We start from the raw sequence: 18674 nt of genomic DNA, 5'->3' as shown, positions 1-18674 counted from the left end.
AGTTGTGTAACTTTAAAGTTACCTATGAGTAATTTCAATATAATTACATACTGCTCATTATCAAGGGGAAATACCTACAAACAAAAGATGAGATTTTCTTTTAGTCAACTTTATTGCAACATGTAAAAAGATCTTACATTTCTTACACAATTACAACCATTTTTATTGTTACATTAATAATCTGATTACTTAGATTAAACAAATATATAGGCCTATTCAATAACATAAAAATAACTATTCTAGTGCTGGTGAGTACTAGTCTAGATAGCCAATTTAGAAAAACGTGATTATCTTTTTCTTCCCTTTTAACATTACAAGTAACAATGGAAATCAACTCTGTAAGCATTTTCCCCATCCTGGAGCAGACACGGTAAGGACAAAGATTCAGCAGGAGGCAGGCAGGTAGAGGTGCAAAGGAGTGTTGGATTTATTTACACAGCGCTGGTGTTTCAAAGATGAAGCTGATATTTACAAATATAAATACAAAGTTCTGACTTCAAAATGTTAGCTTTCAAAAGAAAAAGCCTCTCATCAGGAAAATCCTGTCTTATCCAATAAAGCGCAGCTGGGGTCTACCAGGCTCAGATCAGTGGTGGTCGGGGCCATTTAAGATTAGAGATGATTTTTTTTATGAACATGACCTTATTTATTATTTTATTTTTTTATTATATATTTTTTTTATTTATTGAATATTCGAAACATACAATATACTTGCATTGAAGCAGCTCAAGAACTACATCATACCAGTCATCCAACAGATTCCCATTCAGAGCAACACACAGAAGCATCCAGGGTTAATGCCCTGCTCAAGGGCACGTTGACGAATCTACCACCAGGCCACAAAACATGAACCCAAACCCTCCAAGATCCCCCCACAGTTCCCCAATAGCTGTCCCTCAACCATTCGAGACCCCTCCCACAGTTACATGTATGTGTGTGTTCTTGTATGTGTTTATTTGAATGAGAGTGTGTGTATATGCATGTGTACAAACACCTGCACGGCATCAGCCTCAGGCAAACCGGCATTAGTTGTAAAAACACTGCCACTTAGTGTCATTCAAATGTACTTTTTATTATGTTTTATTTGGACTTTTTTCAATTTTTTATTTTTACTTTTGTCTTAGAATGATGGTCAATCTCCCACACAGCAACTCCACTCCCACTTGTCTCCAATTCCACATACCAACGCTCAGCTTCCCTCAGCCCATTTCTATGTTGGCCTGGTATGGTTCCCAATCACAGGCAGCTGTTTATCGTTGTCTCTGATTGGGGATCATATTTAGGCAGCCATTTCCCCACTGGTTTTTGTGGGATCTTGTTTGTGTGTAGTTGCCTGTGAGCATTCACGTTTCGTTTGCTGTTTATTGTTTTTTGTGAGTTTCCTTTATTAAACATGTGGAACCCAAATCACGCTGCACGTTGGTCTGAGTATAATTCCAGTTCGTACGACGATCGTGACACAAACAATGTTTCCACTTGGAAAATTAGAATAGTATGAATGTATATTATAATTTTCTGTAACCAAACATTCTAAATTAATGGGGGAATATGTTGTAATTACAGTAACTCCACTGATAAACATTGACAAACAATTGACACAATGAAGCAAATAGTGTGCACGAATTGGCGGGAGTCAGTGGCAGTAGTGGAGAGAGATGTACAGCGCATCTTCGCCACACATCCCTCCCCTATTTTTGTGGTCTCTGCATTTAAAATTAAGCTCAAGACACGTTCGTTCCACATAAACAGCAACCTCATAAACTTTGTCAGGATGTAGCAGTCGTCCCTTCAACTGAAATCATTACGGTTCAGTATTTCAACCCACCCCCCTTAAACGCACACAGTACCCAAACTAATGCCAGAATGGCACATTCCAAATGAGCACTGGGTACATGATACATACTGTATTGACCAACATGTTATGTCCATTTGTTAAATGTAGATTGGCAGAGCAAATAAAGGAAAATCCAGTGGAGGCTCCTAAGAGGAGGAAGGGGAGGACCAGCCTCCTCAGTGTATTTCAGATAAATGTCAATTGTTAAACATTAAAAAGTTATAATTTTTAGATAAAACTATACTAAATATATTCACGTCACCAAATAATTTATTAAAACACACTGTTTTGCAATGAAGGTCTACAGTAGCCACAGCAGCACTCTTTGGGGTAGCACCATGGTGTAGCCAGAGGACTGGTAGTTTCCGTCCTCCTCTGGGTACATTGAGTTCAATACAAAACCTAGGAAGCTCATGGTTCTCACCCCAATCCATAGACTTACACAGTAATTATGATGACTTCCGGAGGGCGTCCCCCAACCTATCAGAGCTCTTGCAGCATGAACTGACATGTTGTCCACCCAATCAAAGGATCAGAGAATGAATAAAGTACTGAAAGCATAAGTTACAGCTATCTAGCAGTGCAGCGCATAAAATGTGGTGAGTAATTGACTCAAAGAGAGAGAAAGACAATAGTTGAACAGTTTTGATCAAATGAATTTCTTAAATTAAAGACAATGAAGAGAGAGCTAGCTATATTTCGTTGTATTTTTTTTAAAGTTTCACTTTCACTTACTTAGCTAGCTAATGCAGCTCAAACAACCAGCTCAAACAGAGAGGTATGCTATGTTAGCCAGCTGGCTAAGGCTATCTAACACTAGAACTCTTCCAAGTCAAAGTAAGCTTTCGGTTTTATTAATTTATTGCCACCGGAGCCCGCCGGTGTAAACTGCTTGCTGTACACTGTACTGCATGATTGTAGTGGGTTTACTAACGCGCTATGTTGACTATGACGTTAGCTAATATGGAGACAGTGATGTAGGCTGTGTGTAGCGGTTATGGTATGAAGGTTTGGCTTGGAAAGGTCTTTTCACCTGGTCACAGCCAGCTGTTGTGTTGTGCACTTAAGTCCACAAGCGAAGGGAGAAGGTGAGAGGAGGAGAGCGTGTAGATGCAAGAATGAATTATAAAACAAGTAAAGTGATCATGCTGTTTGTATGTGGCTGCTATGAAAGAGAACTGTGTGTGCGGGTGATCAGAGGTGTATTCATTCTTTCGATTATGTTGAAAAAACTTTTCTTAAACGGAAGCAAATGAAACATGGATAAACATACCTGAATTTCTCCAATAGAAACTCTCATTTGCAATGGTTTGGACTAATGATTACACTCTAGATCAGCTAAATGCAGGCAAGAGTGTGCAAGGTGGTGTTGAATGTATCACTGTCTGTCACCTTGATTACTAAAACTTTCCTCTCAACCTGTGCACCTACGTTGTAAACGTTAATTCGTAGGTTGTAGCAACCTCATGATGGGTATAGGGAAAATTTGAGTGTCATGTAGTTGCCTAAACCTATCGAGCTGGGTGAATGAAATATGAATGACAGTCATCCAATATGCTGTAATAGAAATAAGGCCATGCTCATAAAATGGGCCTTTGTTGAAGCAGGTAAGAGAGCATTCTCTCCCGGACAATGCACAGTGGACACCAGGGTGGTTTCCAGACCCTCCAGCAGTGACACAACTTCTGTGCTACACCCAGAAACATTTTGTGGTGCAGTCATTTTCTCTCCAAGCCTGCGGAAAGTGTCAGAGCACATGTTCTCCTCTCCAGGCTCCGGAGAGAGCTCTGTCATAGTCAATTTAGTGCCAGTCAATGTCAGGATGAAAACCTCTCACACCCCATCATAGGGAAGACACTCCTGCAGAGTGCCCCCATAGGAACAGCAGAGGAGCAAGAAGGAGACAGTTCGGCCTCCAACACGGTGTCCTCACCAGGGCCCGACTGGTAAACTTGACACCACACTTATAAATCCAAATCAAATATTACAAGCGGAGGTTTATCATGTTGTTCACTTAGCCTTCCACAAAGATGAGAAATGCTTTTTCCTGATTTTTATGGAAACCCAAAGGAGTCATACCTAACCGTCCCAGTGGCCTTCCATAGCTTCCCTAAACACACCGTGGCGCACTCTTTCCATTGTGCTGACACAGCGCACTAGAGAGACTGATTTATTTTTGCACCAACCCGTCACTCAGTCATTTGAACTTTTTTATTTTTATATAGGGACAATAAACTAAAACTAAGGTGGCACAAGTTTCAACTGAGGGGGCTTAGACCCCTTTAGCCCCCTCGTGGAGCCGGGTACATCCTGAAGTCTGAGACCTTGTGGGAATCTGTGTTAGAGAAGAAGTATGTAGCTATAACAATTTACATTACCCTATACTAGTTATCATCATGATTTCTATAGTTTAGGCCTGCTACCTAGCTAGTTGTTGTCTTGTCCAGCTAACAATAACAGTGCTTGCTAACACTAAGTTAGCTAGTGTTTATCTACATTGAAAAGGAACTAACATTCTTCATAGTCTGTTGACACAAGTGGCTAGCTAGCTAGATAACGTTAACATGCTGGATGTTTCTCATGTAATACCCTTGAGGTATGGATACCTTGAGAACAAGGTTCAGGGAAGATAAGACCATCGAGCCCAGCTAACATTAGCTAGCATGGAAAACTTACTTTCTAACTCCTGTGTTGATGTTTTTTTCCTTTTGTTGATAAAACGTTTACTGTTGACAGGAGAACAAGAGGAGACAATAGGACGATTATGGGTCTTCACGGTAACACTTAGCTGATTTGCCAAATCTAACTACTGCCCGGCTATTTGGATCCCATCTTTTAATTATGGATTCTTCACGGTAACCCCTATCCGATCGACTGTCAAATATGGCCCGACTGTGTGAATCGTTATAAAGCTTATTCTTCACTGTACACCTACTCGATCAGCATACCGCGTAGTGCCAGACTGTGTGAATAAGTCTTTGACCTATTAATACTTAGATATCTGTACACAATGCCTTAAATTCTAAACAATTCCACATAAATTTAGCAACAATTCACACTCACCACAGTACTACTGATCATTGAATTTAGATATTGGCTATAATACAATATACAGATTTTGATTAAACAGGCATCTGCTCACCTTTTATTTTCGAGCTCTCTGATCAGTTTCCTGGGTGGGTTGAATCGCGATTCTCCCTCGAAAAGGTCACCTCTCCTCTGGAATCTTTCTCCCTCTCGTCTCCTGTCCGATTAATTTTCTATTGGGCCGAATTCAAAGATGTAACCATCCTCTGCTTACCAAGTCTGTTGATAAAACGTTTACTGTTGACAGGAGAACAAGAGGAGACAATAGGACGAGGTGGATAATTTTATAATAAGGCCGTTTAATCACATGTAAAGATATCTTAGTAAATTCTTGCAGCAAGGCTCTTTCTTTCTGATTCTTATGGAACCGTCCGGAAAAGAGGTAGTTTCAACAATTGTACAGTATTATATAGACAACAAGCAAAGTAGGTAGATCTGCGAGTCTGGCCTTCCGATTGGTCGATCTGGGTCTTGGGTAGTCCTGAACAGGCCTGGTGTCCACGTTCCATTGGTTCCTGAGATAGTTCTTTGTCTTGAGCTCCAACCCTGAGTTGTGTGTGTCTGTGGTTATCATGGGGGAGGGGAATTATGTGTGTCTGTAGTTGGTGTCTTAATAAGTCCAGCATATGTCTAAGAGAAATGAGGAGTATGTGTATTTTGTATAAAAGATGACTTATGTTGAAATGTAGTTATTACTAGTTTCCAGTCCCTATTACAATTTCTTACACTTTCATGGCAGTCTCTCATGTCTTCACACTGACCTTCTCGACACGTTCTTTGCGCACTGTCACATGACGTCAGTCTCAACAAACCCCTCTGAGCATATTGTGCAGACGGGTAGATGTTGACATGATGCCTTAATTTCTGTGATAAATAAATAATTTCACTGATCCAACAGTGAAACACGTGCAAGGTTACATGATGGAATAAGAGTTTGTCCTATGAACATTTTAAGTCCATTTATAAACCATTATTTTACCAAGATTAATAGGCTTACAATTTGTCATGCATGAATGACTCTCACAATTTTAACCATAACTGTTTATTAATGTGTCTAATAATGTTGAATTTATGGTTAAGTAAATGCATGGTTAATTTATTTAACAATTTAATGTATTTTTTGATGTCAACCATTTGCGAACTCGTTCATGCCATCGGGCCTGAGCATCAGACTACAGAGCCCTTTATTGCAGAATTGTGTCAATGAGGTGGTTGGTTTTATTAAATTAACTAACACCTTTCACATGGTTTGTGCAGGCTGAAATATGGTGAGTTGGGATATGGTTGGGAAGCTATCGGAAACTTTAACATTTTTAACAAGCATTTGTTGTTACACCTCTGTAATTAGACTGCCGTTACCTCCAGTTACATGTTGTTATTACAGTGTAACTATGTATTATTACAATTAATTACAATACTTGATACAGGGTCATTCCATATGGAATTACACTGTAATAAGGCCCCTTAAAATCTGATTGCTGATTGTGTTTGTGGTTGCTTTCTAGGGGGACTATGTCTGGTTGGACCTTAAGACGGGCCGGGAGTTCGATGTCCCGGTGGGAGCCGTGCTCAAGCTCTGTGACTCGGGACAGATCCAGGTGCTGGATGACGAGGGGAGGGTAAGTCCACACGAGATGAGACGTTGACGGGACATTGACACTACTTTGACAAGACGACGAGACATTAACAAGATTTTGACGAACAAGACTTTGGCCCTGTTCAAATGCATCCCTCCTTCCTCCCGTCCTTGAAGTAATCATGACATGACATTACTGGTAAAAGCAATGCCATGGAAAGCTTGCCTACACCTATCCATTCATGTTTTATCAGTGATTACTTAATGGAAGGAAGAAAGCAAGGAAGGGGAAGGAAAGGAGGATGCATTCAAACAGGGCCGTAAGCTTAGTCTAACAAGCCCACATGGACGCACAGTAGCCTATGACACCATAGTTCCTCAATGGCTGTGACTGTACTGTAACGGTTCTCCCATCAGGAGCACTGGATCTCGCCCCAGAATGCCACCAACATTAAGCCCATGCACCCCACCTCCATCCACGGTGTGGAGGATATGATCCGCCTGGGAGACCTCAACGAGGCTGGCATCCTGCGGAACTTGCTCATCCGCTACAATGAGCATGTCATCTATGTGAGTCCCCCCTGCAATACTGGTCTTCTCGCTTTGATACCACTAGAAGACCATCATTTTCAGTGGTGTAAAGTACTTATGTAAAAATACTTTAAGTACTACTTAAGTTTTTTTTTTTTGTATCTGTACTTTACTTTACTATTGATATTTGAAAATGGTCAAATTCACAAATTTATCAAGAGAACATCCCTGGTCATCCCTATTGCCTCTGATCTGGTGGACTCACTAAACACAAATGCTTAATTTGTAAATTGAGTATGCCCCTGACTGTCTGTGAAAAAGAATATATATATATATAAAGTCATGACGTCTGGTTTGCCTAATATAAGAAATATGAAATTATTTATGCTTTTACTTTTACTTTTGAGATTTAAGTATATTTTTGCAATTACTGTACATTTACTTTTGATACTTAAGTATATTTAAAACCAAATACTTTTAGACTTTTACTCAAGTCATATTTTACTGGGTGACTTAATTTTACTTGAGTAATTTTCTATCTTTACAATTGTATGACAAATGGATACTTTTTCCACCATTGATAATTTTACAGCGTATGAGTCCTTCAAATAACAAGGAAGAATGGTTTAGAACATATTCTATGAAACATAGGGACCTTGTTTAGTGACATGTAGCTCATGTTGTTGATGGACTGTTATAGGGTTTTCCTTGTCTGTGTGGTTATTTTACTTACTTTCTTGGTTATACTGACATGTTAGTTCCCCTGGCCTCCACAACCCCCCAACACCACTGGTTCCTTATCTTCCCTGCCTGGCTGTGGCTCAATAGTTTGAACCAGCTTCTTCTCCTCATATCCTTTCCTCAGTATCACTGCTCTGGCAGGACACATGATGGAAACGTGTTCAGTCCGTTGTGATATATGTGGTACTGGTGGTTAAGGAAGCTGTTATAGAGTATTGAGATCTAGCCCCTGTATGTCCCCCCCAGTCGGTCCCTCATCAACTTGTGCCTGTTTTGTGTTTTTTCCTTATACCTCTTTCCTCTCCCTCTTCATCCCCCTCCCTATCTCTCTGTATAGACAAATTGTGGGGGAAGGGTGAGTACAAACTACAGAGACAAGCATGCTCTTTCCTATTTATTTTTTTAAAGCTAAAAAGGAACACGCTAACAAGCTAGCCCATGACATTAATGCTAGCACTTCCACTACTTTCATTTTCTTCGCTGTCACTGAATGAATGGCTATATATAATCTCTGCTAGGCTGAAGGCCGAGCTCTGCTTCGTGCTTATCCTTTGATCCAGCTTGTTACGTGTGCTTTGACCATCGAAGCGTAAATGTTCAACACACGTGAACATTTAGAACACACCACAGCTTTGGCCTGCAGGCTTGGAAGTACAACAAATCATGGGTTATTATGACTGATTATTATGTCTAGATTATGCACATTAAGGGGATTTTCAATCTCAACTTCCAATGATTTTGTAGTTCTACATTTAAATGATCAATCTTCATCAGGCTCACAATACATTATCTCAGTGATCACGAGCCTAGTGACTAGCCTAATCACAATCCCAGTGAAAGAAAGTGACAAATTGTGCTATCGCTAGCAACAAATCATGCTATCACTAGCGACAAATCAAGTTATCGCTAAATCCTCAGGGAGAACATGGTTGCCCTCATCTTGGCATGAACCTTGACCATTTCACCTTTTGACTTTGACCTCTGCCTGCAGACTTACACAGGGTCGATTCTGGTGGCAGTAAACCCTTACCAGCTGCTGCCCATCTACACTCCAGACCAGATCCGCCTGTACACCAATAAGAAGATTGGGGAGATGCCACCTCACATCTTTGCCATAGCAGACAACTGCTACTTCAACATGCAGAGGAACAACAAGGACCAGTGCTGCATCATCAGGTTAGTGTATTTGTGTGTGTGTGTGTGTGTGTGTGTGTGCGTGAGTGAGTGAGTGAGTGAGTGAGTGAGTGAGTGAGTGAGTGAGTGAGTGAGTGAGTGTTTGAGTGAGTGAGTGAGTGAGTGACTGAGTGACTGAGTGACTGAGTGACTGAGTAAGTGTTTGAGTGACTGAGTGACTGAGTGACTGAGTGAGTGAGTGAGTGAGTGAGTGAGTGACTGAGTAAGTGTTTGAGTGAGTGAGTGTTTGAGTGAGTGTTTGAGTGACTGAGTGAGTGAGTGAGTGAGTGAGTGAGTGAGTGAGTGAGTGAGTGAGTGAGTGAGTGAGTGAGTGAGTGAGTGAGTGAGCGAGCGAGCGAGTGAGTGAGTGAGTGAGCGAGCGAGTGAGCGAGAGAGCGAGCGAGCGAGCGAGTGAGTGAGTGAGAGAGCGAGCGAGCGTATTTGGGTTTCTCTATTTAAGTGTGCATGTGTTTGAGTTTCTGTATTTACATGTGTGTGGTGGATGTGCGTGCATGCGTGTCTGTCTGTCTGCCTGTCTGCCTGCTTCTATACATAAAGTATTGCATCTCCTCCTGTGTTCCTCAGTGGTGAGTCTGGGGCAGGTAAGACAGAGAGCACCAAGTTGATCCTGCAGTTCCTGGCAGCCATCAGTGGACAACACTCCTGGATTGAGCAACAGGTCCTGGAGGCCAACCCCATACTGGAAGGTCAGACTCAACATTGAGATGAGACACTAGAATGGACTATTAATGGCAGCCATCTTGGTCAAATTCCAAACCAGTTTAATTGAAAACATTTCCTGACCAAGGTGGCTGTCTTGTAGTTATGTTTCCATGGAATCCAATGTCCATACCAGTATTCTATTGGATTTTGTGAGACTAACTACAGTATATCCACTCAGCAGCACTGATGAAATGTAATAGCTAGGGTGCTTGCTGTCTGTCGCTGCCTTAGCCAACTTGCCCTCATGTTACTTGGCAAGGCAAATGTGGTGTTGTGTAGAATACAGAGATACTGTACACTCGCTCCAAGCTACCTCAGGGGCAGGTTTGGGGTTTGTTTATGATTTGTAGGCTAAAATCTCAGAAGCTGTGTAGGAAAAGCTGAACTTGGGATGCATTCTTCAAAGAGTCCTTAAAAGACAGCTTCATGACTTGCGTGCTTTCCCTGGAACAAGTACAGGGATGAAGGAAACACCTTCCAGGCCATGAGTAGTGATCTGACAATTTGGTGTACAGCTTAAGTCAGGCAGGGCATTCATTCACCTGTCTATGCCAAGCTGGCATTAACACCTGGTGTGACCCGGAAATAACAAAACAATTGGGCCTCCTATCCATGTCTAAAGCCTCATTTGCACGTTCTGAAGTGTCCGTCTGTATATTCTACATGTGGACTGTATTAGCTATATCTCTGTTAGCTAATGTGACTATCTGACCAGGTTTGGAAACCCTGGTATACTGCATGCCACAATACTCTTCAGGTCTCACGCAAGGTGATTCATCATGTAAGCATTGTTCACTGAACTGCATCTGTTACACTAAGTCTGGACTTTAATCTTTCATCCATGCAGCGTTCGGGAATGCTAAGACCATCCGGAATGACAACTCCAGTCGCTTTGGGAAATACATCGACATCCACTTTAACAAGAGAGGTGCAATCGAGGGGGCAAAGATAGAACAGTATCTTCTGGAGAAGTCCAGAGTCTGCAGACAGGTAAGGGTCCAGGGAGAGGGGCTATAGGGTCTGCAGACAGGTAAGGGTCCAGGGAGAGGGACTATAGGGTCTGCAGACAGGTAAGGGTCCATAGGGTCTGCAGACAGGTGCGGGTCCAGGGAGAGGGGCTATAGGGTCTGCAGACAGGTACGGGTCCAGGGAGAGGGGCTATAGGGTCTGCAGACAGGTAAGGGTCCAGGGGGGAGGGGCTATAGGGTCTGCAGACAGGTAAGGGTCCAGGGAGAGGGGCAATAGGGTCTGCAGACAGGAAAGGGTCCAGTGAGAAGGGCTATAGGGTCTGCAGACAGATAAGGGTCCAGGGAGAGGGGCTATAGGGTCTGCAGACAGGTAAGGGTCCATAGGGTCCATGGAGAGGGGCTATAGGGTCTGTGCAGACAGGTACGGGTCCAGGGAGAGGGGCTATAGGGTCTGCAGACAGATATGGGTCCAGGGAGAGGGGCTATAGGGTCCAGGGGGATGGGCTATATGGTCTGAAGACAGGTACAGGTCCAGGGGGAGGGGCTATAGGGTCCAGGGGGAGGGGCTATATGGTCTGAAGACAGGTAAGGGTCCAGGGGGAGGGGCTATAGGGTCCAGGGGGAGGGGCTATAGGGTCTGCAGACAGGTAAGGGTCCGGGGGGAGGGGCTATAGGGTCCATGGGGAGGGGCTATAGGGTCCAGGGTGGAGGGGCTATAGGGTCTGCAGACAGGTAAGGGTCCAGGGAGAGGGGCTATAGGGTCTGCAGACAGGTAAGGGTCCAGGGAGAGGGGCTATAGGGTCTGCAGACAGGTAAGGGTCCAGGGAGAGGGGCTCTTTTTTTTTTTTTTTTTTTTTTACCGTTATTTTACCAGGTAAGTTGACTGAGAACACGTTCTCATTTGCAGCAACGACCTGGGGAATAGTTACAGGGGAGAGGAGGGGGATGAATGAGCCAATTGTAAACTGGGGATTATTAGGTGATCATGATGGTTTGAGGGCCAGATTGGGAATTTAGCCAGGACACCGGGGTTAACACCCCTACTCTTACGATAAGTGCCATGGGATCTTTAATGACCTCAGAGAGTCAGGACACCCGTTTAACGTCCCATCCGAAAGACGGCACCCTACACAGGGCAGTGTCCCCAATCACTGCCCTGGGGCATTGGGATATTTTATTAGACCAGAGGAAAGAGTGCCTCCTACTGGCCCTCCAACACCACTTCCAGCAGCATCTGGTCTCCCATCCAGGGACTGACCAAGACCAACCCTGCTTAGCTTCAGAAGCAAGCCAGCAGTGGTATGCAGGGTGGTATGCTGCTGGCTAAATAGGGTCTGCAGACAGATATGGGTCCAGGGAGAGGGGCTATAGGGTCCAGGGGGAGGGGCTATATGGTCTGAAGACAGGTACAGGTCCAGGGGGAGGGGCTATAGGGTCAAGGGGGAGTTGCTTTAGGGTCCAGGGGGAGGGGCTATATGGTCTGAAGACAGGTACGGGTCCAGGGGGAGGGGCTATAGGGTCCAGGGGGAGGGGCTATAGGGTCCAGGGGGGAGGGGCTATGGGGTCTGCATACGGGTAAGGGTCCAGGGGGAGGGGCTATATGGTCCATGGGGAGGAGCTATAGGGTCCAGGGGGAGGGGCTATAGGGTCTGCAGACAGGTACGGGTCCAGGGGGAGGGGCTATAGGGTCTGCAGACAGGTAAGGGTCCAGGGTGGGGGGGCTATAGGGTCTGCAGACAGGTACGGGTCCAGGGAGAGGGGCTATAGGGTCTGCAGACAGGTAAGGGTCCAGGGAGAGGGGCTATAGGGTCTGCAGACAGGTAAGGGTCCAGGGAGAGGGGCTATAGGGTCTGCAGACAGGTAAGGGTCCAGGCAGAGGGACTATAGGGTCTGCAGACAGGTAAGGGTCCAGGGTGAGGGGCTATAGGGTCTGCAGACAGGTAAGGGTCCAGGGAGAGGGGCTATAGGGTCTGCAGACAGGTAAGGGTCCAGGGAGAGGGACTATAGGGTCTGCAGACAGGTAAGGGTCCAGGGAGAGGGGCTATAGAGTGGAATAGAACAGTACATACTGGAGAAGTCTTGAGTTTGCAGACAGTTTCCCGTTTTGACAGTTTGCTTTTGTTTTTTACCCTATGAACTCGACCCTGCTGTGTTATTCTCCCCACCAGGCTGCGGATGAGAGGAACTATCACATCTTCTACTGTATGTTGCGGGGCATGGCCCCAGAGCTGAAGACCAAGCTGGGCCTGGGCCTCGCCACTGACTACTCCTACCTCACCATGGTGAGTAGTGGGTGTGAGCGGGGTTTGTGTCCATGCGTCTAGCTCCTACTGTATATGTGTATACCGGTGTGTGTGTGCTTGCGTGTGTGTGCATGTGTTTACTTATATAACTCACAGTATATATCAAATCCAATGTTATTTGTCAAGTAGACAGTTTACAGCAGGTATAAAAGGTGCAGCAAAATGCTCATGAGCTAACTTCCTCAATATTGCAGTACAATAACCAATATCAATAGTAAAGAGTTTAATCAAAAATAATGGCTGTGATGACCTAAAGGATTACTCCAGCATCCTGTCGGCCATGAAGGTGCTTATGTTCAAAGAGACAGAGAACTGGGAGATCTCCTAACTACTGTCGTCCATTCTGCGCATGGGCAACAATGAATGTACTATACAGTATAGATAATGAATGTGCTATACAGTATGGTTAATGATTGTACTATACAGTATAGATAATGAATGTACTATACAGTATAGATAATGAATGTACTATACAGTATAGATAATGAATGTGCTATACAGTATAGATAATGAATGTACTATACAGTATAGATAATGAATGTACTATACAGTATAGATAATGAATGTGCTATATAGTATAGATAATGAATGTACTATACAGTATAGATAATGAATGTACTATACAGTATAGATAATGAATGTGCTATACAGTATAGATAATGAATGTACTATTCAGTATAGATAATGAATGGCTATACAGTATAGATAATGAATGTACTATACAGTATAGATAATGAATGTGCTATACAGTATAGATAACGAATGTGCTATACAGTATAGATAATGAATGGCTATACAGTATAGATAATGAATCTACTATACAGTATAGATAATGAATGGCTATACAGTATAGATAATGAATGGCTATACAGTATAGATAATGAATGGCTATACAGTATAGATAATGAATGTGCTATACAGTATAGATAATGAATGGCTATACAGTATAGATAATGAATGTGCTATACAGTATAGATAATGAATGTGCTATACAGTATAGATAATGAATGGCTATACAGTATAGATAATGAATGGCTATACAGTATAGATAATGAATGGCTATACAGTATAGATAATGAATGGCTATACAGTATAGATAATGAATGGCTATACAGTATAGATAATGAATGGCTATACAGTATAGATAAAGAATGTGCTATACAGTATAGATAATGAATGGCTATACAGTATAGATAATGAATGGCTATACAGTATAGATAATGAATGGCTATACAGTATAGATAATGAATGTGCTATACAGTATAGATAATGAATGTACTATACAGTATAAATAATGAATGTACTATACAGTATAGATAATGAATGTGCTATACAGTATAGATAATGAATGTACTATACAGTATAGATAATGAATGGCTATGCAGTATAGATAATGAATGTACTATACAGTATAGATAATGAATGGCTATACAGTATAGATAATGAATGTGCTATACAGTATAGATAATGAATGTGCTATACAGTATAGATAATGAATGGCTATACAGTATAGATAATGAATGGCTATACAGTATAGATAATGAATGGCTATACAGTATAGATAATGAATGGCTATACAGTATAGATAATGAATGGCTATACAGTATAGATAATGAATGGCTATACAGTATAGATAAAGAATGTGCTATACAGTATAGATAATGAATGGCTATACAGTATAGATAATGAATGGCTATACAGTATAGATAATGAATGGCTATACAGTATAGATAATGAATGTGCTATACAGTATAGATAATGAATGTACTATACAGTATAAATAATGAATGTACGATACAGTATAGATAATGAATGTGCTATACAGTATAGATAATGAATGTACTATACAGTATAGATAATGAATGGCTATGCAGTACAGATAATGAATGTACTATACAGTATAGATAATGAATGTGCTATACAGTATAGATAATGAATGGCTATACAGTATAGATAATGAATGTGCTATACAGTATAGATAATGAATGTGCTATACAGTATAGATAATGAATGGCTATACAGTATAGATAATGAATGGCTATACAGTATAGATAATGAATGTGCCATACATTATAGATAATGAATGTACTATACAGTATAGATAATGAATGCACTATACAGAATAGATAATGAATGCGCTATACAGTATAGATAATGAATGTACTATACAGTATAGATAATGAATGGCTATACAGTATAGATAATGATTGTACTATACAGTATAGATACTGAATGTGCTATACAGTATAGATAACGAATGTGCTATACAGTATAGATAATGAATGGCTATACAGTATAGATAATGAATCTACTATACAGTATAGATAATGAATGTGCTATACAGTATAGATAATGAATGTGCTATACAGTATAGATAATGAATGTGCTATACAGTATAGATAATGAATCTACTATACAGTATAGATAATGAATGGCTATACAGTATAGATAATGAATGGCTATACAGTATAGATAATGAATGGCTATACAGTATAGATAATGAATGGCTATACAGTATAGATAATGCATGGCTATACAGTATAGATAATGAATGGCTATACAGTATAGATAATGAATGGCTATACAGTATAGATAAAGAATGTGCTATACAGTATAGATAATGAATGGCTATACAGTATAGATAATGAATGGCTATACAGTATAGATAATGAATGGCTATACAGTATAGATAATGAATGTGCTATACAGTATAGATAATGAATGTACTATACAGTATAAATAATGAATGTACTATACAGTATAAATAATGAATGTACTATACAGTATAGATAATGAATGTGCTATACAGTATAGATAATGAATGGCTATACAGTATAGATAATGAATGTGCTATACAGTATAGATAATGAATGGCTATACAGTATAGATAATGAATGTGCTATACAGTATAGATAATGAATGGCTATACAGTATAGGTAATGAATGGCTATACAGTATAGATAATGAATGGCTATACAGTATAGATAATGAATGGCTATACAGTATAGATAAAGAATGTGCTATACAGTAGAGATATGAATGGCTATACAGTATAAATAATGAATGGCTATACAGTATAGATAATGAATGGCTATACAGTATAGATAATGAATGTGCCATACATTATAGATAATGAATTTACTATACAGTATAGATAATGAATGTGCTATACAGAATAGATAATGAATGCGCTATACAGTATAGATAATGAATGTACTATACAGTATAGATAATGAATGGCTATACAGTATAGATAATGATTGTACAATACAGTATAGATACTGAATGTGCTATACAGTATAGATAACGAATATGCTATACAGTATAGATAATGAATGGCTATACAGTATAGATAATGAATCTACTATACAGTATAGATAATGAATGTGCTATACAGTATAGATAATGAATGTGCTATACAGTATAGATAATGAATCTACTATACAGTATAGATAATGAATGGCTATACAGTATAGATAATGAATGTACTATACAGTATAGATAATGAATGGCTATACAGTATAGATAATGAATGGCTATACAGTATAGATAATGAATGGCTATACAGTATAGATAATGAATGTGCTATACAGTATAGATAATGAATGTGCTATACAGTATAGATAATGAATGTGCTATACAGTATAGATAATGAATGGCTATACAGTATGTGTATGTTCCTCTCCAGGGGAACTGTACGAAATGTGATGGTCGTGATGACCTAAAGGATTACTCCAGCATCCTGTCGGCCATGAAGGTGCTGATGTTCACAGAGACAGAGAATTGGGAGATCTCCAAACTACTGGCGGCCATCCTGCACATGGGCAACCTGCGCTACGAGGGTGGGCAGAGGTGGCCATTTTGGAAAGAGAGTGTTGACGCACAATACAATGCCTTCAAACTCGACACAGGAGCTGGGCAACTATTTATAAAAAAAGGCTTATATTCATGCACTGTTTGCTGCTCCCACAAGTGATCTTTTAAATATTGCAAGTGTTATAAAAGATCACTTGTGGGAGCAGCAAAAGTGAGGGGATATTACCCTTGAGGAAGTTGTTAATCCCTCTCTTGTTCTCACTTGAATTTGGTTACAGGTTTACAGAGGGGTAGTCTTCCAAAACTGACACGTGACTACAAGTTAGCTATTGGGTTAGAAGTTATAAATGCACTTGGATAATTGACTTACATAATTGACTTGAAGGGTTTCATTCCAAAATGCTATCTATCCATTTTCAGAAATGTTGGTAAATTAGATTGCTTAAAGAAATTATGAAAGAGATTGGTGTTTTTTCACTAACTAATCATGACATGGGGATGTTCAATGACAGATATGTATTTGTTTAAAATCTATCACTTGATGGTTTCAATTCAGAGAGACAAATAATCATGTTTTGTTGCAAAACACTATATATCCGCCTCACTAACAGATTAATAAGTAGTAGTGCTAGGTTTTACATAGCTAAATGTGATAAATAACTACATTTGTAATAAAGAACTGTACAAATGATACATTTGTGTCATCAATAAAATGTGTTTATTTTTTTATGAATCAATATAATAATATAAGATCCGTATGTAAAATATTTACATTTTAGTCGTTTAGTAGATGCTCTTATTCAGAGCGACTTACAGTAAGTGCATTCATCTTAAGATAGCTAGGTGACAACCACAAATCACAGTCAAATATACAGGATACGAACATTCCATTCCAGCTAAACAATTGATATATAGCATTTTACAACAAAACCCATTTTAATACACATCTGAAATGTAGAAATAAGAAATCTGAGAACAGTAATATTTTACACAAACATGAAGGTACCCATAACAAATCATTTGGGATGAAAAAATACAGATGTGGTGGATATAGCGTTTTGGAATGAAACTCTTCACTTGCTTTCCCCCTTTTCTCCCCCATGCAAACACACACACTCCAACAGCCCATACCTATGACAACCTGGATGCCTGTGTGGTGGTGCAATCTCCAGACCTGTCCACTGCTGCATCTCTGATGGAGGTGGGTAGTAGTAACTTACACCATCTCTGTGCTGGGCTTGTACTGTAGAGTTCATCACAGTGTTTGAGTATTGTATTGTTGTACTCTACTACAGTATGTTGTTGTATTGTTGTGTAGGTGGACCCTAAGGACGTGATGTCATGTCTAACCACGCGTACCCTGATCACCCGGGGCGAGAGTGTGTCCACTCCCCTCAGCATGGAACAGGGCCTGGATGTCAGGAACGCCTTCGTCAAGGTCAGGACCCTCACACACACGCATGCAATGGAACACGCACACATTTTAGTATCAAAGTGAGAACACACACTCTCACACACACACTACTAAATCTGTTCCTTCACAGAAGGTTAATGTTCCTTCCTGTCTAATGAAAACTGTCTCTCCCAAAGTATCTACAGGCGCTTGTTTGTGTAGACACACACACACACACACACACACACACACCACAACAACAACAACAACACACACACACAGTGTAAATGAAAATCGTCCCTCCTGTCCCAGGGTATCTATGGGAGGCTGTTTGTGTGGATCGTGGACAAGATCAACGCGGCCATCTTTAGACCTCCGTCCTGTGAGAGTAAGATCGTAAGGAGGTCCATCGGCCTGCTCGACATCTTCGGCTTTGAGAACTTTACTGTCAACAGGTGGGTCCTCTCACTGACGCAAGCTTTGGGGATGTTTTGGCATTTGTTTCAAATTCTGAAGTCTAAAAGCTTTG

The 18674-nt window shown here is 40.8% G+C and overlaps 1 protein-coding gene across 1 annotated transcript in view; it reads left to right on the top strand.

Moving 5' to 3' along the window:
• Positions 1 to 18674, top strand: part of LOC129868099 (unconventional myosin-VIIa-like) — a 67437-nt gene that overhangs the window by 4251 nt on the left and 44512 nt on the right. Inside the window, exons 2-11 of the mRNA XM_055941736.1 lie at positions 6427 to 6540; positions 6915 to 7067; positions 8761 to 8945; positions 9528 to 9649; positions 10513 to 10655; positions 12802 to 12915; positions 16625 to 16778; positions 17877 to 17953; positions 18071 to 18190; positions 18458 to 18600. Of these exons, the coding sequence (XP_055797711.1) occupies positions 6427 to 6540; positions 6915 to 7067; positions 8761 to 8945; positions 9528 to 9649; positions 10513 to 10655; positions 12802 to 12915; positions 16625 to 16778; positions 17877 to 17953; positions 18071 to 18190; positions 18458 to 18600 (1325 nt within the window). The remainder of the gene's footprint in view (positions 1 to 6426; positions 6541 to 6914; positions 7068 to 8760; positions 8946 to 9527; positions 9650 to 10512; positions 10656 to 12801; positions 12916 to 16624; positions 16779 to 17876; positions 17954 to 18070; positions 18191 to 18457; positions 18601 to 18674) is intronic.

This window comes from Salvelinus fontinalis, chromosome 13, assembly GCF_029448725.1.
Source record: "Salvelinus fontinalis isolate EN_2023a chromosome 13, ASM2944872v1, whole genome shotgun sequence".
Lineage (NCBI taxonomy): Eukaryota > Metazoa > Chordata > Actinopteri > Salmoniformes > Salmonidae > Salvelinus > Salvelinus fontinalis.
Note: the sequence above shows the minus strand (reverse complement) of the source record. Positions and strands in the feature narration are given on the sequence as shown.